Source organism: Hypanus sabinus, chromosome 21 (assembly GCF_030144855.1).
Source record: "Hypanus sabinus isolate sHypSab1 chromosome 21, sHypSab1.hap1, whole genome shotgun sequence".
In the NCBI taxonomy this organism is placed as follows: Eukaryota; Metazoa; Chordata; class Chondrichthyes; order Myliobatiformes; family Dasyatidae; genus Hypanus; species Hypanus sabinus.
Window position 1 is genome coordinate 40,099,089 of NC_082726.1, and position 21,650 is coordinate 40,120,738.

Genomic DNA, 21,650 nt, shown 5'->3' on the forward strand with positions numbered 1-21,650 from the left:
GTCTTTCTGCAAGTGCTTAATATTACAATGATCCACTTTGTACTTATCGTTGTTGTGGAAGAATGATAAGCTCAATCCACAACACAAATAATTGTCATTTTAGTCTACGGATGCCCAAATTAGGAAAAGACCAATTTCCCACTATTATTTGCTAGTTTTCTTAAGAAAGAAGTGATTTTGACATGAATATCAAGAAAAAAAGTCCTAATATCATTCATCAACGGATTGATGTGTCAGATGGCTGAGGAGACAGTGTGATGAATGATGATTTAGGGAAAAACAGCCAGAATATTTCTGAATAATTGGTATTCCTATGATCAGAAGGAAGTCGATACAGAATTCAAGTAAAATATCCCATCAGTATCCCCTACTCTTCTTACTTTCCTTATCCCCACAGATTGTTTTCTCTTATATACTTAATAACTAACCTTTGTGCCTTTTTCATTGGAATATTTATAGCAGTTAATTAACTTATCACTTGGGAATTGGGGGGAAATAGGAATATCGAATGGAAAACCAAGCAAGTGAGCAGGTAAAGTCCTCACAGACATCAATCCCAAGATCAGGATTGAATCTGAACCTCGAAGCCGTGAGGCAGGAGCACTAAACACTGTGCTGCCATGTTACCTAATGTCACGATTGGTTGAAAGGCCTTAATTATAACTTACCTTACCTTTCGTAAGTTCCTTGCTATTCTATTTAGAAACATAGAAAACCTACAGCACAATACAGGCCCTTCGGCCCATGAAGCTGTGCAGAACATGTCCTTACCTTAGAAATTACCTAGGGTTACCCATAGCCCTCCATTTTTCTAAGCTCCATGTATCTATCTGGGAGTCTCTTAAAAGACCCTATTGTATCCACCTCCACCACCGTTGCCAGCAGCCCATTCCATGCACTCACTACTCTGCATAAAAAACTTACCCCTGACATTTCCTCTGTACCTACTTCCAAGCACCTTAAGCCTGTGCCCTCTCATGCTAGCCATTTCACCATCAAGATTTAACTAAAAAGGGACAAACAGTTCACATTGTCCCAACTACAAATAACCTTATTGAATAGTTGCATATTGTGTGGTTTCTACAGTGCAACATAATACTTCTGCTATGCATGATATGGAACTTAATCAAAAACCCGTTTTAAAAATGTTATAGTTTGGCTATAAAGACAGGTGGGAAAATTGTTTGGACAGCTCACAAAAATGCTGAGTGATTGTGGTTTTGTATTTCGTTAATAGGTACAGTGCATAAGACAGACTCGGATTTTGGCTTATATTGAACAAATCCTGAAATGAATTATAAGAACTTTGTAAATGCTTCTTTGGACCCTTCAGTTACATTCAGTGACACACTAATTAGGGTCATGACGAAACCAATCTCGACAAAGACCATCCTGCCAGATCGCCAGTGTATAGTGTCTCTGCAAAATCATCGATATATTCCCCTTTCTGAACTGGCACTGTCTTCTGTAAGACATGTCCCTGAATTAAATTACATGAATCTGATATAAAGTGATTCCGTGAATCAAGATTAACTCAATTAGCTTGCGCAGACCTTATGCGCATTATGGTTAGGTCGGCTTGCTGAGAGTGCTGCAATCAAATAAATAGACAGCAGATCCTTTGTAGCAGCATTTGTAATAGCAATGCTGATAGTTTAACAACCTCAATTGTTGCAGCAGTTGGGCACAGTTAATGTGATTGGAAGATACACAGAGTGCTGCTGACTACTTGACATGGACATTGAAGACATTCTACCCCAGTAGATCAAAAGGACAACCAGGATTCACCAAGCATGCAATTATGGTTATCTTACTTAAATATAAATATTGCTTCTGAGAAATTCATTAGCATCTGGAGCCAAGTCACTGAACAAACATACCACATCATTTATTCTCCTATGCATCTGGCAACTTTCATACGTAGCAGAACATTACTGGCATTCTCGGGCATTTATCTTATTTATCTTCCAGTCTTCTTCACATTAAAGGTATTTAATCTGAAGAGACAATAGGTGGAAACTTGACCTTATTTGCATATGGTAAATGCACATTGTAATAATACCACACACATTAAACTTCACTTTAAAGTTCAGTTTCAATAATCTCCATGGAATTGAGCCAAACTTCAGCTTACATACATTTCAGCACACGATCACTGAGCCAACGTTAATTCCTCCAAATAATCGGAGAAAGGAAGATGGAAAAAAACATTTAAAGGGATTGCCAGAAATACTTTTAAACTTCTAATCATAGCAGAATTGATTTGGAATAAATATAGGAATTGATTAGCTATCTGCCATCTGACAAAAAAACACAAGAGACTGCAGATCACAAAAGGAGAAATAAAATAAATTCTGTAGTGATCATTATTCAAAGTGGACACTCAGTAAGCAAAATGAATGAAATTGTCCATTGTATCAAAACTGTTGCATGCTGGATTAACATAACCGCATGGTGACATACAGGGTACAAGGTCACGTTTAAGTGATGGTTTACTCATCACAAAGTGATCTGAATGCACATTGTATTCAGGACAGGAACAGAACATATCAAAATGAACAATAACATTAAAGGACCTTTAACTTCATCTAGATAAGAACAGAGAGCAACAAGTTCAACCTTCTTACCTGGGACAATCTCAAAGAAGTGTTTACCAGGCTCCTCAGGATTTGCTGTGAACTCATTCACTTGACTCCCTTGCAACTGGATAGATCCCTAGGGACAAAGAAAACTTTGTATTTTGGTGGCAAGAAGAGATTAAATGCATTGTCTTCAATGCAACTGAATTTCAGAGATCAATGTACATGAGTTATGAGATTGCATGCCCTGTGTGAATATATATATATATATAATATATATATATATATATCCGATAAAAGAAAATTAGGTTAGGATTTTAGCTGAATGTCACTTCGGGAGAAAGACAGACTGACATTTTAGATGTAACTCTGTGCTGTAAAAGACAAATATCTGAACAGTTCAGAGACTGCACCATGCCCTGCATTGATGGCTTTAACACTAATAATCAGGACAAGAGAAGTTTCTATATAGAGAGAGAATTGTTGGATCAGTAATTGCAGTTATTTGCATGAACATCCTAAATCCTGAAGAATTATTCACCACCAGTAATTGACCTTCATACTTCTGCAAAGATAAAGTCAGAATCTAACAGATAGCTTCCACAAGCCTTCCTTACTTAAATTCCTATAAGCGGTTTCATGGCTCAAGGCTCTTTACAAATGTTATTGCATGTGAGATTCTTTCTTTCTGAGTTTTATGACTCATCCATGATTTATGATCAATTCTTGAATGAGTTCAGGGAAGGGGTAACCAAAGACACAAAGCAAGGAGTAATTTGGAAGAAAACTGCATGTCCAACATATTTAGTCAATGGAAAACAAACACTTTTTGTTTATCTCAGTTGGCCCTATGGCAATTTTTTCTTTCAAGTGTTTAACTCAGTCTTCATGGTCAAATTGTTGGTATCTGTGAGTTCATGGCTTGAGGAAAAGATGGAGAAAAACAATGTTGTATAGGGGAAACGGTGAGGTAGGGTGCAATTCAGCTCACACATTGCCCTGGAATTCAGTGGCCATTTCTTATAGACATATCAGCTAACCAAAATGCCAGGAAAACTCTTGGCTAATGCTGAGGTTTTGAAGCTGATGGGTATCTTTGTATGTAAAACCAACAGTATAAAGAAAGGGCTTTTCGCTAATCGAATTTGTTGGAAATTTATTGTTATTTTACCTCTTATTTTATTTCTTAATCACTGATTAAGAGATATTTGTCCTCTACAAGTTGAAGCAACCTTTTGGATTGGAGAGATACGAGTTTCAGTCTCACTTTTCTGAGTTGTCAGTCTTATTAGAATTTGCCTGACAACAGAAGTATTGCCAATAGAAAAGAATTGCTTTTGAAGTAGGTTGCTGAAGTCTTTGCTTCCAGAGGTGCATGGATTACTAAACACATTTTTAACCTTCAGAGAGCTTCAACACACAGTATAGTCATTTTCCACATTAACATGCAAATACATAAAAATATTGCAAAAAGATCACAATGGACTGCCAGTTATAAGGACATCAGAACATCCCTTCTCTCCACCTTATCTTACTTATAGTGAGGAGTGGCTGACTTTTACACTGTGAAGTAAGCATGTTGCCATCTGCTGGCCTACATTATCTGTGCCTTTGTACATTTGTCACTGAATCGCCACTGAATATCATTGTAGGTGATGTTTCTTGTGGAACCAAGTAGAACCAATGCCTCAAAGTGTCAGAGATGCAGGTTCAATCCTGACCTCAGGGACTACCTGTGTGGGGTTTGCAGATTCTCCTGGACACTTCGTGGGTTTTCTCCAAGTGCTCCAGATTCCTGCCACATGCCAAGGGGATATAGTTTGGTGTGTTAATTGTCCATTACAAACGGCCCATAGTGTATAGCTGAGAGGTAGAATCTGGCAGAGGATGGAATTGTTGAGTAAGTGGAGAGTATAAGGGTTTTGACCCGAAACGTCGCCTGTACTTTTTCTATAGATGCTGCCTGGCCTGCTGCGTTCCTCCAGCATTTTGTGTGTGCTGCTTGGATTTTCAGCATCTGCAGATTTTCTTTTGTTTGTTAATAACAAAGAGGATCAGTATAAAGCAACACACACAAAATCCTGAAGGAACTCAGCAGGTCAGGCAGCATCGATGGAAATGAATGGATATCCCACGTTTCAGGCTGAGACCCTTCTTCGGGACTGAGAAGGAAAGAGGAAGATGCCAGAATAAAAGGGTGGTGGTGGGGGGGGGGGGAGGGGAAGGAGGCTAGCTAGAAGGTGATAGGTGAAGCCAGGTGGGTGGGAAAGGTCAAGGGCTGGAGATGAAGGAATCTGTTAGGGGAGGATTACTGTGAAGGGCTACTGTGGTGTGGACTCAGTAGGCAGAAGGGACTAATTCTGTACAATATCACTCTAAAGCTCTCTGAGTTAACAGGCTCTTTACAACAAGGACTTTATAATCTCCCTTTTTAATTTATTTGTGCATTTTTAACACCATGCAACAAAACCAAAAGTAGAATATTATAAAATGTAGCTCAAAATCATTCTCAGCCAGCCCCTACCCTTTGGATATTAAACATATCTCATACATTGAGTCAAGTTACAGAAATGGCTGTGATTAAGTACACATGACATTAGTAGTGGGGTGACGTGGCTAAGTCTGAGGAAATCCACTTTTGGAAATGACATTGAGTTTATTTGCCTCTGCTATAAATACATAGTTCTGTTGTAATCACATCTGACAAAGCCCATGACAAGCGAATGCTCCACTTTACGATGAGGAAGTTAGCCGCAGTTTCATGAATCACACTCTTATTTCAGATTTCTATAAAAAAAAGCTATTTACATCTCTTTAAAATAGGCGAGGCAGGAAAGAAAGACCTTTTTTGATTGTGGACTTCAGGAAGGGGAAGTCCGGAGAACTCGCATCAGTTCTCATAGGAAGGTCAGCGGTGGTAAGGCTCTTGTGTGCCAGTAACGCTGCAGATTTATCCTGGGCCAGTCAAATAGAAGGCACACCCTCAGCTCCATATTGTTGGACATTTGAGGAGATTTCCCGTGTCACCAAAGGCTCTGGCAACTTTCTGTAGATGTAGGGTGGAAACCATTCCGACTGATTGCATCACAGCATGATATAGAAGCTCCATTGCCCAGGATTGCAAGAGATTGCAGAGGTTTGTAGATTCAGCCAGTTCCACCATGAGCACAGTCTTCCCCATCATTGAGGACATCTTCAAGAGGAAGGCGGCATCCATCACAAGGGACCATCACCACCCAGGACCTGCCCTCACTCATTGAGACATGGAAAACAGTAGAGCACAGCACAGTATGGGCCCTTCTGCTGTGGTTGTTTGGCTGACCGATATAAAACTACTCCATGATCAAACTAATTCATCCCCCCCCCCCACTGCAATGCACAGCTCTTCATTTTTCTTATGTCGATGTGCCTAACCAAATCTTTTAATTTTTACTATATATCCACATCTACCATCACTCCCAGCTGTGTATTCCAAGGCACCCATCACACTATGAAAAAAACAGCTTTAACATCTCCCCTAAACTTTCCTCTACACTCAATGATTCAGGAACATCTTCTTCCCTCTGCCATCAGCTTTCATAATGGTCCATGAACCTATAAACAGCTTTTTATTATTTCTTTTTATTGCACTATTTATTATTTTTGTAATTTATAGTAATTTTATGTCTTTGCACTGTGCTGCTGCTACAAAACAACCAGTATCACATCATATAAGTCAGTGGAAATAAATCTAAATTCTGGTTCTTCTCATTCCAAGGACAGATTTTTTTTATAGTTGAATTAGACAACAAGTTCAGGTTTATCATTATTTTAACCGTATACATGTATACCACCAAATGAAACAGCATTCCTCCGGACCAAGGTGCTTAGCACATTATGCATAACTCAATCACAACTCACTAATTAATATTACCACAAATAAATTAACAAATAATAAGGTGCATTTATGTCAGAAGTTAAAAAGTAAATAGTATAACACTACTGGAGCTTCATACATGGTGAAACCTGGTTGGTGGGAGTGAGTTAAGTAGTCTCACAGGCTGTCTCCCATCCTAACAGTCCTTGTCCTAATGCTATGGTACCTCCTGCCTGATGGGTCAAAGAGATTGTTGGATGATTGGGAGGGACCATTGACAATGTTAAAAGTCCTGCGTAAGCAGCACTCCTGGTGAGTATAAATGGGAGGAAGAAAGAGACCCAATGATCTTCTCAGCAGTCCTCACATTACTTTGTAACGTCTTGTGGTTCCTGTACCAAACGGCAATGCAGCTGGTCAGGACACTCTCAATGGTGTCCCTGTAAAAATTGGGACCTCACTTGCCTCAGTCTCCTCAGGAAGTGGAGATGCAGCTGTGCTTTCTTGACTAAAGAGATGGTGTTGAGGGACAAGTGATATTGTCCATTATGTACACTCTTCAAAACCTTGTGCTTCTAACTCTCTCCACAGAGGACCAATTTATGTGCAGTAAGGAGTGGTCAGCTGGAAACTTCCTAAAGTCCACAATCATCTTTTTAGTCTTCTCCACTTTGAGACTCAAGTTGGTGCGCTCACACCATTCTACCAGCCACTCTACATGGTTTTGTTGGCATTGGTTTAATATAAGATGAAAGAATTAATAGGAGTAAAAGAAAATAATTAGGTGATTAAAAAGGGACAGTCAATATTTTGGTTTGAGACCTTTCATGTGGATTAAAAGATATAAGTGAAGAGGGTAAACCGCTTGAAACTGTTTCGATGTTCAGCTGAATTGGAATCTTTTTGTATAATCTCTGCACTTCGACACTGCCGTTTTATAAATTTTAATACAATTTCACAACAAAAGCCACCATTTTTTAAAATCAACACACACAATGTGCTGAAGGGACTCAACAGGTCAAGCAGCATCAATGGAGGGAAAAAAACAGTCAACATTTTAGGACGAGACCCTTCATCAGGACCAAGTTCTTATCATAATTTTTATCTCCTTGCTTAGACACATACCTCATTCTGATGTCATGTGAAATAAAAAGAGTAGTCCCATTACTGCATAAAAAGTTTAAAACATATATTGATGAATATTCATATATATATTATGTTTCCCCTTGACTAATTTTCTTTGTGTCAAGATGGATCTCAGGTTTACACAACTTTGACAAACTCTTCAGTCAGATGGAAAGATTAGAAGCTGCCAATCATACCAAGTGTTTCTCTGAGCCCACTGCTACTGACCTGTCAAAGGTTTCTAATCTTTTCTATATTTGGAGACAACTTCAACAGCTGGTTGAACTGTACAGATAACGTTCACTCTCATCCTCCTGATCTACTCAGTTCCTCCAAAACCCATCCGTACAACCTCCACCATCTTGCTTTATTTTCCTTCTTTCCTTCCTCAACCCACCCAATCTGCCAATATCCACACACTCCTTCCACTGGGTTTCCTCCCCTCTCCTGTTGCTATCTACCCATCCACCTCCATTGCTTGGTTCTGTGTTCTACTTTCATTTCCTATCAGATTCCATCATCTGCAGCCCTTTGTTGCCTCCACCTATCACCTCCCAGCCTCTGTCACCACTTCAACTCTTCCCTCATCCAATGAACCCCTCCACAACTGCATCCACTTATCTCTTGCCAGCTCGCACTCCACACCTTCCTTCACATCTTTATTCTGACAATCTCCCCTCTGTCCAGATGATATGCCTCAATCCAAGATGCTGACTGCCCCTCAAAAGATGTTGCATAAGCCACTCGGTTCTTCCATCATTTTGCTTATTGGAGCTGAGATGTTCAACCGCTTGGAGAGTGTATTATAAGACTGCAAGATATAGGAGCAGAATTAGGCCATTTGACTCTGCCATTTCATCATGGCTGATCTAATTTTCCTCTCAGCCCCAACCTCCTGCCTTCTCTTTTATCTCTTCCTGCCCTGACCAATCAAGAATCTATCAGCCTCTGCCTTAAATGTACATAAAACTTGGCTGTCCCAGGCACTAGTGGCAAAGAATTCCACAGATGCAACACTCTCTAGCTAAAGAAATTTCTCCTCATCTCCATTCTAAAAGGATGCCCCTCTACTCTGAGGCTGTATCATCTGGCCTCAGACTCTCCCCCCAAAGGATATCTCCTTTCCACATTCACTCTATCAATGCCTTTCACCATTTGATAGGCTTCAATGTGGTCACCCTCATTCTTCTGAATTCAAGTGAATACAGACCTGGAGCCATCAAACACTCTTCATATGACAAGCCACTCAAGCCTGGAATTCTTCATGTGAAGCTCCTTTGAATTCTCTCCAGTTTCAGCACATCCTTTTTAAGACAAGGGGACCAAAACTGATCACAATAGGTGCCAAGTCCCTTTGCACCTCAGGTTTTTTTTTGTATTTTCTATTTGGAAAATACGTAACTCTTTCGTTTCTTCTACCAAAGTGCATGACCATACACTTCCTGAAACTGTCTTCCATCTGCCATTTCTTTGCCCATTCTCCTGATCTGTCTAAGTCCTTCTGTAGCCTCTATTTCCACAAAACTACTCGCCCTTCCACCTACCTTCGTATCGTCTGCAAACTTAGCACCAAAGCCATCAACTCCATCATCAAAATCATTGACTTATAACATAAAACAACTAAGTCCCAACAGTAAGTCCCTTGTACCACTAGTCACTGGCAGCAACATCTGGAAAAGGCTCCCTTTATTCCCACTCTTTGCCTCCTGCAAATCAGCCACTGCTTTATCCATGCTAGAATCTTTCCTGCAATACCATGGGCTCATAGATTGTTCAGCAGCCTCATGAGTAGGACCTCGTCAAAGGCCTCATGAAAATCCAAGTACACCACATAAACTGATTCTCCTTTGTCTATCCTGCTTGTTACTTCTTCTAAGAATTCCAGCAGATTTGTCAGCTGAGATTTCCTTTGAGGAAACTATGCTATGGCCTATTTTATCAAGTGACTCCAAGTACCCTGAGACCTCACCAGAACGTGGCCAGAAGTTGTGGCAGCACAGTGGCATAGCTGGCAGAGCTGCAGTCTCACAGTGCCAGGGACCCATATTCAGACTTGACCTGGCGTGTTGTCTGAGTGAATTTTGTACGTTAACCCCGTGACCACACGGATCTCTCCGGGATGCTGTGGTTTCTTCCCACATCCCAAGATGTGCAGATTGGTAGACTAACCGGCCGCTGCAAACTACCCCAAGTATATAGGTGAATGGTGGAATAATAGGTTGTGGAGGGAATTAATGAGAATGTAGGGAGAATACAATAATGGGAATTATGCAGGATTAGTGAAAATGGGTGCTTGATTGTCATCATAAACTAGATAGACTGAAGGCCTTGTGTCATTGTTGGTTGACTCGAAGCTACCTTCAAACATGTTCTAGCCTTAGTGCCGTAGTATGGGAATCTCTCTCTCTCTTATCTGAGATTTGATAACTCAGCACAGGCTGGAGGTCAAGGCAGAGATTTTCCACTTGTGCACAGTTCAGTATCCCAGCAGAAAGCTATTTACCTGTCATAGTGTATGCTAATACCCAACAGCCAATTGGAAGCAAGTTATAAACCAGAGGTCTAGTCGAACAGATCCATACAGCTCAGCTAACAGTGGGGCTTGACTCCAAAACATGGCTACCACCCAACGGCAAATTAAAAAATGCAAATACAGACTAATCAGCAGGTCAGACAGCTTCAGTGAGAAGAGAAGCAGATGAATGTTTTAGTTTGAAGAACCTTCACCAAACCCAACAGGTGGTTTATACTTTTCTAGGTTTGTTCTTCAATTGTGGCCAACTTAAATGTGGTGAAGATGAGGTTCTGAAGATACTTGCAATGAGAAGTCCGTGTGCACCAGTGCATTGTCAACAAATAACCATCAGGCAGCTGTAATAAAGGGTCTTCAACCTGCCATGTCAACTCTGTTCCCACTTCCACAGGTGTGATCTGTTGAATTTTGATATCTTATGTTTTCAACTCATCAAACATAAACTGCCATAGACTTTATACCTGGTATTTATATCTTTACACTAATGAGCTTATTTATTTTGATTGAAGTTTTACAAATTGGACTGCAGTTTATCCCTGGATTTTGGGCTCCCACTGGATTGGAGATGGGGGGAGGGAAGAGTGATGCAGAACAGATCATGTGATGCTCTATCTAGCCTGCTGTTCCCAGCTCGTTCATTTTCCTTAGATGGGTAACAGAAACAATTTGGATTAAGCTGCTTTGGAACATGCTATACATTTCTGCTCATTGCTATTATTTATTTATGGTCATTAGTACATATAAAATATATTTTTAAATAATTTTCCTCTTCTATTCTGTAGAATACTTAACTATTTAAGATACTATTTATGGAATTTTAACACATTTCATGAGTAGAAATTAACACCATGGTCATACGTACATTTAAACTTAATTATTTAAATAACTTTGCACATTAATTGTGTTGAGTTTTGAACTATTTAAGCCAATTACTTACTGAATTTTAATCCATTTCATAAGTTGCTAGGATTGTTAGTTATTCACATTGATTAGTTTACTAACCTGTCCCTTAATGTATGATTTTTTCCCCTGAGGGCAAATGATAAAGCTCAGACATTATCTTTAAATTTGGAACAATGTTGAAAATCAGCAAGAAAGTTTTCTGAGGTGATGTTGTAGCGGTGTGCTACACGCAGTGCTAAAATTATGACACGGAGTCGGTAACTGCAGTCGAAGGAAAAAACTTTATTCGAAATCCTCAGCCTCACTTTTAAGCCTCCCTCAACCTGCCCCCCCCCCCCCCCCCCCCGTGGCGCAGAGGCTCCAAAGCTCTGTGCTCGCAAACCCCCGTAGGCTATCTAATTGAGAGCCGGTTCGGATGTGCCAGGAAATGGGTCGCCACAATGTTATGCTCTATTTAGGCAAGCTTCGGTTCTTTGCGGGAATAGGACCTATTCTCGGGGTTACACGACTGGCCGTTATTTGACATGCCAAGGGTTTAGCCTGAGATTCTCAATTGTGTTCGGAAGCCTAAGATCTTGTGGCTCTGAAGCTGGGCGGATCGAAGGTCGGTGTCACGGCAGGAGACTTGTGTGTCATCGAGGGGGCCGGAAAATCTTCTACTGTGGGCCCGAAGACCCGAGGTCTTAGCGATCTTTGGACACAGAGCTCAAAAAAGCCAAGAAACAGACTTTTAACATCATAAACCACCGGGTTGTTGTTATGTCTCCCGCTCATTGAAAAAATGGGGGACACCTCCCTCTCCCTTGCCAGGGAGAGACAAAGCCTTTGGGGTAACTTTGGTCTGCGTCTTTGCTATTGCTTAGCACATGCTTGGGCTCGGTGATGTAACAATGTGTGCATTTTTTTTGCCGGTGGGGGTAGGGGGTATCGTTGCTAGCTGCACCTTACGTGCGAGAGGGGGGAGCTGGGGGAACTTTGGGGCTCTCACGTTTAACTGTCATTCATTCTTTGGGGCACTTCTCTGTTTTCGTGGATGTTTGCGAAGAAAAAGCATTTCAGGATGGATATCGTACACATTTCTCTGACATTAAATTTGACCATTGAACCTTTGATTTTCTGGGTAAAGGATGAGCCTCTCTGACTGCAGGTCTGTGCTGCAGGGATCGGTGCTGGGTCCCTTGGTATCTGTCATCTATAACAATGATCTGGTGGGTAATGTGGTAACCTGGATGAGTAAATTTGCAGATGACACCAAGATTGGGGACATAGCAAACAGCGAAGAAGACTATTAAAGCTTGCAGTGGGATTTAGACCAGCTGGAAAAACAGACTGAAAAATGGCAGATGGAATTTAATGCAGATTAGTTTGAGGGGCTACACCTTGGGAGAGCAAACCAGGGTAGGACTGACACAGTGAAAGGTAGGACACTGAGCAATGGGGTGGAATAGAGGGATTTGGGAATGCAGATTCATAGACAGGCTCGTAAAGACAGCTTTTGACACATTGGCCTTGATAAGTCAAAGTACTGAGTACAGGAGTTGGTATGCTTTGTTGAAATTGTGTAAGACATTGATGAGGCCCAATTTGAAGTATTTTGTGCATTTCTGCTCACCTACCTACAGGAAAGATATCAATAAGATTGAAAGAGTGCAGAGGAAATTTACAAGGTGTTACCAGGACATGAGGACCTGAGTTATTGGGAAAGGTTGAGCAGGTTAGGACTTTATTCCCTGGAGTGAAGGAGAATGAGTGAAAATTTGATAGAGGGACATAAAATTACGTGGGGCGTATATTGGGTAAATGCAAGCAGGCTTTTTCCACTGAGGCTGGGAGAGTCTGGTACCAGAGGTCAAGGATTAAGGGTAAAAGGTGAACTGTTTAAGGGGATCATGAGGAGGAACATATTTACTCAGAGGATGGTGAGCGTGTGGAAGGAGCTGCCAGCGGAACTGGTAGATCTGGGATCGTTTTCACCATTTAAGAGGAATGTGTATAGGTACATGGGTGGGAGGGGTATGGAATGGTTTGATCTGGGTGCAGGTCAATGGGGTAGGCAGATTAATAGTGTGGCACAGACTAGAAGGGCCGAAGGGCATGTTTCTGCACTGTGGTGTTCTATGACTTCATGACTCTAAACTAGAAACTAGGAACTAGGAGCCGGAGTTTGACTCAAGGCTTGAGACAAAGATTATATCGGTGACTATATCAGTACATTGGCTTGGCAAATTACATAAAGTTGAAAGAAGCCATACAAGATGGAGTTCAGTCTTTGAAGTGATTTGGAAAGTTATCAAGCCGGAACAAACAAATGGAATCTCGTTGCATTTCTAGGAGGTACTTGAGAACATAGGAACAGGAATAAGCACTTACCTTGCACCACTCAGCTAGTTACACCCCTGACGAAATCTAATAAACTTGTTTCTAACATCTAAAAATCTTACCACTGCTTCCTGAATAATGGATGCCAGCATTTCCCAGAGTTAAATATTAGGGTAATGACTCTGTAGGTTCCCAGCATCTCCCTGAATAGCTAAACTGGCACAATATTTCCAGCATTTGGGGAATTCTGGCAATCACAGTGATGTCGCCACTATCACCGTAGCCAGCCTGGTCAGCCTTTAGACTCACTGGCTTACCCAGTACCTTGTCCCATTTGTAATGACCTTAAGTTTCTCTGCCTTCTGATTTTGTTTTGTGTGATTATAGTCGATCCCACATTAAGGTAATTGTTGCATACCTAGAAAACCATCCGTATCACGAATTTCGGTAACGCAAAGCCACATTACCATGCATATGTCAAGAAATGAGAACTGAAAGAAGACTATGCTTATTGTGAGAGCGAAGGTTTATTCTGTACCTCAGAGATTTTGGTGGTGATGTGTGTATTTGTAAGGGTGAATTTTTGTTACCTAACCTGTTGGAATGTGGGAGTCATCCTTAATGGAATTTTTAATGTTTTCTATTCTGAAAGTAGATATAAAATACTTCTTCAAATTCCCTGCCATTTTTTCTCATTTTTGATAACCTAGTCTGACTTCCTGAGAGCCTATGTTTACCTTGGCTACTTTTTCCCCTCTTAAATACAGTACATGAAGAAACTCCAATTGTTCGATTTCTCTTATCACATATTTTTTCTATTATCACATATTTTTTTTTATTTTTCTGTTTTCCTCTTTGCTAGCTTCAAAAATTTTCACACCCCTCTGGTCTATCACTACTTTCTGTAGCATTGGTTGACCTTTCTTTCAGTTTGATGACATCCTTAACTCCCTATATTCACCACAGATAGATCATTCTTTTCACATTCTTCTCAATCAAACAGATCTTTGTTGAGAATTATAAAGAAAAACCCTTAAATGGCAAATGCTGATTAGCTTTTAGGCAAATGCTTCTTTGGCTTTAAACCATTTTCCCATTCAACTTTATCCACGTAGAGTGATAGAGGAACCCTGCACAAAATCAGGCCCCTTTGTGATCATGCCCATGTTACCCAATAAATGCCCATCTACACAAATCCCACTTCCTAGCACTTGGTTTGTAGTTTTCATAGCACAAGCAATTGAAATGATCTTAAAGAATTATGAGAGAACCTGCTTGCACCAGTCACTCAAGCAGAGTGTTATAGATCATACCCATCCTGTGCATGAAAAAATTCCTCCAAAGATCCCATTTAAATCTTACCCTTTCCCCTAAATCTATGCTCTCTAGTTTTAAACACCATCTCTCTTTTCCATGCTTACATTTTTTAAAACTCTACTTTCACTCCTTAAGTTTCCTCACTTTCAAACTGAAGGTGAAATTCATCGTGTGAGGATTACTCTTCCCTCAATGGTCCTTTACAATGAGATCATTAATTTAACTGTCTCAGGACCAGACGTAAAGTAGTCTGACCTTCTAAGCATTTCCAGTACTGTCGGGTATTATTTATCTAAAAATAACCTGTTCCCTGGTTGCACTCTGACATTTTGTTTCGGGAAACTGCCCCAAGTCTGTTCCAGGAACTGTTTTACAAGATCACTTCTGCCACTCTCATCTGCCCAGTATAAAGAGTGGATTGTTTCCGTAACTATGGATACCATCTTGACCTCTGGTGTTGACTGTATGGAGTTTACACAATCCTCCTGTGACAAAACCCTTTTCTCCCACATTTCAGGGATATGTCGGGTTAGGAGATTAACTGGCCACTGTAATTTGCACCTGGAGGCAGGGGCAGTGAGTGTTACAATCTTATATGATGTGAAACTGATGAAAAGAAATGGGATGAATGTAGAATGCATAATTGCCACTGTGCACTCGATAGGCTAAAGGGCCTGTTTCTTTGCAATGTTACTCCAAGATTCTAGATTTCTTTCCCCATTTTTTCTTAAATCTGTAAAAGAGTCCATCTAGTTTGGGACTTCCACTGGTGCTTCTTACTCTCATTTCCCAGACTGATCCCTACCTTCAAAGCCAGTCATTTCTCACCATACTGCTGATCTCATTGAAATCCATTAGTCTCCTTTTCCTTCCTATTCTTCTAAAGTGTCAAGCTACCCAGAATAAACAGTTAAAACTGTTTTGTATTTGAGTAGACTTTCTTGAAGCAAATACCTTTAATTTTATTTATAATCTTTAACTTCCTTTCAAGAGAACATAAGCATTCTTTGACCTTCAAAGCAGCTCCATGTTAATACCTCAATTACTTACCACTTCGTTGGAAAGAAGCTTTCAGCACAACAATCGGCTCGCAAATTTATTTGTCAGAAACATTTCCACAGGATCATGAAAACAGCCTGTGTCTAGAATGACTGTATTGGGATTCAGGAAGGACCCTTTCTGGTCACTTTGGGAAGTATCCAAATATCATGTTCACAGTTGCTCACAGGTTGCTTAAAGCTATTTCCTGTTTGTATTACAGTGTGTGTGTGTGTGTGTGTGTGTGTGTGTGTGTGTGTGAGAGAGAGAGTGAGAGACAGACAGACAGACAGACCACACATAGGCTGTTGGCTACAGAGGTTACCATCACACTTTACAGTGCCAGCGATTGTAAGAGTGGGGTTAAATTCCCGCCACTGTGTGTAAGGAGTTCTCATCTTCTCCCCTACAAGCTACTAAATTTTGGGAATGCTACATTGGTGCTGGAAACATAGCAAAGCTTGTGAGCTGCCCTCTGCACATCCCCAGACTATGTTGGACGTTGAAACAAATGATACATTTGACTGTACGTTTTGGTGTTTCAATGTACAGTATATGTGACAAAGAAAACTTACTGGTCTATAAAAATGATATTGATAATGTGTGTACCAAACTAAGAACATTATTTACACAATAGGGAATAGAGGTAAATACCTTGGCAAAGGGCTTGCTCATGAACAACTACCAAACATTCCCCATTCTTTGAAATGAGAGCTGATTCAGTGTTTCAGCCAAAGGCTACGGTAGGAAATAAGAGTGTATGGGGGGAAATAAAATGCACTCCACCACAAATGATTATGATCTGAAGCATGAAGGGACTGTGGGAACAGCGCCAATAATACATTTCCAAAAGCAAGCAGATAATACTTTAAAAGAAAAGAAAACGTTGGGTAATGAGCAAAGACCAGAAACACAGGGATTACTGCAAGGCTGAGTAAAGAGCCTGTATGACACAGTAGGTCAAAATGTCTGCATCATTCTGTGAATTGGTAAGGGAAGATAAAGTAAACATGACTTTATTAGATAATACACTAACTTTTAGTGGTTTTTCTAAAAGCAACATATCAAATTATCAGTCCACTAGTTCCTGGAGACACATTTGCCAGTCTGCAGCTGCTGAATATAAAGCTTCCTTTACAAATACACAACCTTTTGCATTGTGGAATCAAGTGAGAAATGCCTAGAGCTATACTGTGACAGCTGACAGTGAAACAGGACAGATTGTTGTAATCATTTGCAAGAGGAAATTTTGACAATAAGCCAAAGTTTTGACAAAAGTAAGTAAAGGTGCTTATCAATTGTACACTAATCCTGTTTTCTAATACACTTTGGTGATCAAAGGGACCGCTGCCGCTACCAAACCGGAAGTATGCTTGCAATATCCCTCTACAGCTGTCAGCACTTCACTGTGCATCTTTGCTGACCACTATACTGGTTATTAGCACTATGTTGTGCGTAGGAAGATTTTCATCTCCAGCCCTGGTAATAGCTGAAATGCTCAAACAAAGTGGCTCCGTACTACATCCAGCGTGAAAGCTCGAGGACCAGTATTGATTAAACAATCAGCTCTGTAAACACGAAATTCAGTTGTATCTATTTTCACTCAGCTTAATCATCTCCAGAGCAAAATTATTTAACATAAGCCACTAAAATGATTAATGTTCCTAATTTCAATTAGGGAAACATGATATTTGAATCATTAGCTATCAAATAGATCATATTTTATTTTGGTAGGTCCAATTCCAAGTCTACTCCATTAAAGCAATTAAATTCAATGTCAATAGGAAATTGCTCGTATACCATTTATCATGAGGGCTGCATGCTTGGTAACACAGATATGTTATGAAATGAATCATTGGAATCATTCTGTGCCGCTGAACAAAGCCTAGTTGTTCAATGTTGCTAAAACGAAGGGAGAATCCTCTGATATCTCCTCAAATGACAACCCAGTGGTTTACATGATTAACAATTAACAGTAGGCTTTGGAATCTCTGGGCAAGGGCAGTGAGCGCTGCTCCCTGCTTTTTTCTCATTATGTAGAGCCATCCAAGTGGTAGCTGGGGAAAGGTAGGTTCAGTCATTGTATCCCCCGCCTCCCCCACTTCCCCCACCTCTCCCACCCCCCATTTTCAGGTTGATTGCCATCCCTTTACCCCAGACTTGGATGATAGAAACATAGAAACATAGAAAATAGGTGCAGGAGTAGGCCATTTGGCCCTTCGAGCCTGCACCGCCATTCAGTATGATCATGGCTGATCATCCAACTCAGAACCCTGTACCTGCTTTCTCCCCATACCCCCGTTCCCTTTAGCCACAAAGGCCATGTGATGATGTGTAAGGGCTGTTAGTGTCTACCAAAGCAAAGACCACAGTCTGCAAAAGATGGAGTCAAAGTCAAAGGGTCTATCATCAAATAACAAGGGATAATAGTGGAATTACTCAGCAGGTCAGGGAGCATTTCTGGAGAGTGGTTCATGCTTCAGCATCACCACTGAACTGAGAAAAACTAAAACATGCCTGCTTTCTAACTTTTCCTAGTTTGTTAACCTGAAACATTTCTATGTTTCACTATAGATGTTGCCTGATTTGAGTGTTTCCTCTATTTTCCCTTTTCATTTCAGGCTTCCAACATCTGTAGTTTGGTTTTGATTCTGAGAGCCACATCATGCACTGAAACTCAATAATCACTTCAATAATTTACATATACTTAGTTACATGTAGTTATTTATTTAATGATACAGCTTGCAGTAGGTCCTTCAGGCCTTGCCATGCCTGCTATCCCACAACCCTAATTAACCCTAACATAACCACGGGACCATTTACAATGACCAATTAACCCATCCGGTACATCTTTGGACTGCGAAAGGGAACTGGAGCTCCTGGGGAAACCCTTGCATTTCGTGGGAAGGACATACAAAGACTCCTTGCACAACGGTGCCAGAATTGAACTCTGACCTACAGAACACCCCGAGCTGTAATAGTGTCACACCAACCACAACACTGCTGTGCTGTACAGTCAGTAGCACTTTGGCATCCTTGTGGCAGCTGTGAGGTTGGTCATACGTTGCCTGCTTCTCCAGAAGCAGGATGGGTGAGTTGTTCAGGCTGACTTTAGTGGTGACATGTCACGCAAAGTCGCGGCAGGGCTCAGCTGTGGTGAGACCTCTCTAATCCCTCAAATCCACAGTCAGCAGAGCAACTTTAATAATGGATTTATTTGCAATTGCCTTAGGTTATTCAGTGGGTCTGATGATAGGAATATGTACTGGAATAATTAATGTTTAATGATAATGATATTTCTGTAGCAGAGTAGAGAAAGGCACAATAAGTACAATTGTTTGAAATCAAATAACCACTGGTCTTTAATAGCTAATTAGAAAACAAAATGTTTTGGCTGGACCTGCTGCCTACTTTTCCTGTGTGACAGAACATCTTTCTTGAAGACAATGAACTAGGTTCCTGCAGCTTGACGGAACATTTTCTATTAAGATGTAGACACAAGAGTCTGCAGATGCTGGGACCCAGACCCTCACACAGTCTGCTGGAGGAACACTGCAGATCTGTGGAGGGGAAAGGAAATGCTGGTGTTACCTCTTGGGAGCCTACGTCAGGTCTTTTCTCAAAGCCGTCATCAGGCAGGATGTACGAGAGCCTGAATACCCTCACCTGAGGGCTCAACAACAACATCTCCCCCTCCACCATTGTGGAACGAGCTTCCGGTAGAAGTGGTAGAGGCAGGTTCGATTTTGTCATTTAAATAAAAATTGGATAGGTATATGGACAGGAAAGGAATGGAGGGTTATGGGCTGAGTGCAGGTAGGTGGGACTAGGTAAGAGTAAGCGTTCAGCACCGACGAAGGGCCGAGATGGCCTGTTTCTGTGCTGTAATTGTTATATGGTTATATATCAGGTTCTTGACAGCCTGAAAAACCTGAACACCTTCTAAGACCATATTTCTTTCTTGTCCTCCCAACTTGCACTAGTGTTGTTACATTGATTTTCACATGTAAGTTATATATAATTTATGCTAATTTGTCATATTTGTGATGAATGGTGCTGCTGCTGCAAAATAGCTCATTTTAATGCCAATAAACTTGAATGGAGTACTATTGTTAGTTGCTACTGATAACTTGTCTTAGAGTGGATTGTCATCTGTAAAAGTTTCCTAAAGAAACTCTCATAAAACACAGCTTGCAGAAACTCTCAACAGGTCTGACTAAAATGACCCAGCTGTTTTCCTTCATGTCTGTTGACAGACACCATTGACCCTGACTGCTGGTACCCCCTTTGCCTTCACCTTTTCTACTTTGTCTCCTGAAAGCGCTGATCACAGATCTGCTGCCACGTGACTGTAGCACATTCCTCTTTCTGTCCAAAGCTGCGTCAGCTCATGATTCATCGACGGGGGCCATCACACTTGAGGGAAAGATTAGCTTAATGTGTCACATGTACATTAAAGCATCAAAACATACAGTGAAAAGCATCATTTTGCATCAGAGGGTTGTGCTCTAGGAAGCCTGCAAGTGAATGAGAATTAAATGTTGGCCTGGACACCCAAAGTTTTGGCCCTGTCTACTTTGTGAGAGTGCACTGGAAGCTATTGTATCCAGTGCAGAATGGACAATGGTTTGCCTCCCTGCCAGCAGTACAGTACTCCTTCAGTATTAACATAGAACACAGAGCTACAGTACAATACAGCCCATTCAGCCCACATTATCGTGCTGACTCTTTAACCTACTCTAGAGCCAATCCAACCCTTCCCTCCTATAAAACATTGAGCACTACCGCACACTACAGACCCTTTGGCACACAATGTTGTGCGAGCCTTTCAGGCGACTCCAAAGTCAATCTAACTCTTCCCTCTTACAGAATATAGAGCAATAGAAAGCAGAGGTTTGGCCCACAATGCATCAGAACATCAGGCTAGATTTTTTTCGGCAATCTGAATTCAGCATACGGCAAAGATACAAGCACCTGATTGTCAGCTGAAAGGAGCTGATGTTGTGAACCCTTGTTCAATGTGACTGTAATCAGCCTCAAGAACTTGAGAAGTTTTTCTATGGTGCAAGATTGTGGCAGATGGAGGTTTAGCTCACAGTCTGTAAATCACAAGGTAAAATAATGATGTAGCCTGCCAGTAATGCTTCAATTAAGATATAGAAACAGAGGGAATGCCACACAGAAGCACTTAGTGATTAACTTTGCTTCCTCATGCATTAATTTGTTTCAAAGCTCAATCATGTCTATACATTTAGCTAAAGGAGGAACCTGATAGAAAGAAGTGTTTGATAATTTGTTCATACAATTGTATCTGCATTGACAAATTACAACAGCTTCTCAGATGTTTGTCATTGTGATGATGATACAACCTTCTTCTCCCAACTCAAACTTCAAAAAACAAACTTCCGAAGGCATTGCTTATCAAGACTGGGAGCTTTTATGCCTCTGTCTTTATTCTCCTCCACCTGACGAGATCTGAACTGACATCTTTGAACAATAATGAAAGTGTGCTGCTTTGACAAGGAGTGATCCCTTAGACTGGATTACATTGAAATCCTGGCTGCCTGTTCAAATGGTTCATCTATCTCGAGTACCTGGCAATGCAGTCATCTGGTGTCTGAGAGAATATCTCCCCTTCAAACAAAATCAGACGAGCTGGTCGTTCATTATGTTCACAGCTATGGGATCTTGCTTTGCTGAAAATGGCTGCTGCTGGGACCTCCAATTAGGGGTTATTAAGCACAAGGTAGATCTCCGTGTCACTGCCATCACCATGACAGGTGACAAAGCCGTCATCACTACCTTGACACCAAATATTCCTTGATCTACAAATGGTTAATTTAAGAATTTTTATTAAAGTCCAATAGACTCTTTGGGATATTTGTCCTTGTATTAGGGAGCTGTTCTTCTTTATAACAGATAGTATAATGCTCTCTGCCTGTATGAACACTGTGTACCAGAACATCCCTAATGCATTTTC

At 40.9% G+C, this 21,650-nt stretch overlaps 1 protein-coding gene across 4 annotated transcripts in view; it reads right to left on the reverse strand.

Moving 5' to 3' along the window:
• Window positions 1-21,650, reverse strand: part of LOC132378983 (rho GTPase-activating protein 22-like) — a 472,736-nt gene that overhangs the window by 337,159 nt on the left and 113,927 nt on the right. For all 4 annotated transcript variants that reach the window (XM_059946399.1, XM_059946397.1, XM_059946400.1 and 1 more), the window contains exon 3: window positions 2,628-2,715. In XM_059946399.1, the coding sequence (XP_059802382.1) occupies window positions 2,628-2,715 (88 nt within the window). The remainder of the gene's footprint in view (window positions 1-2,627; window positions 2,716-21,650) is intronic.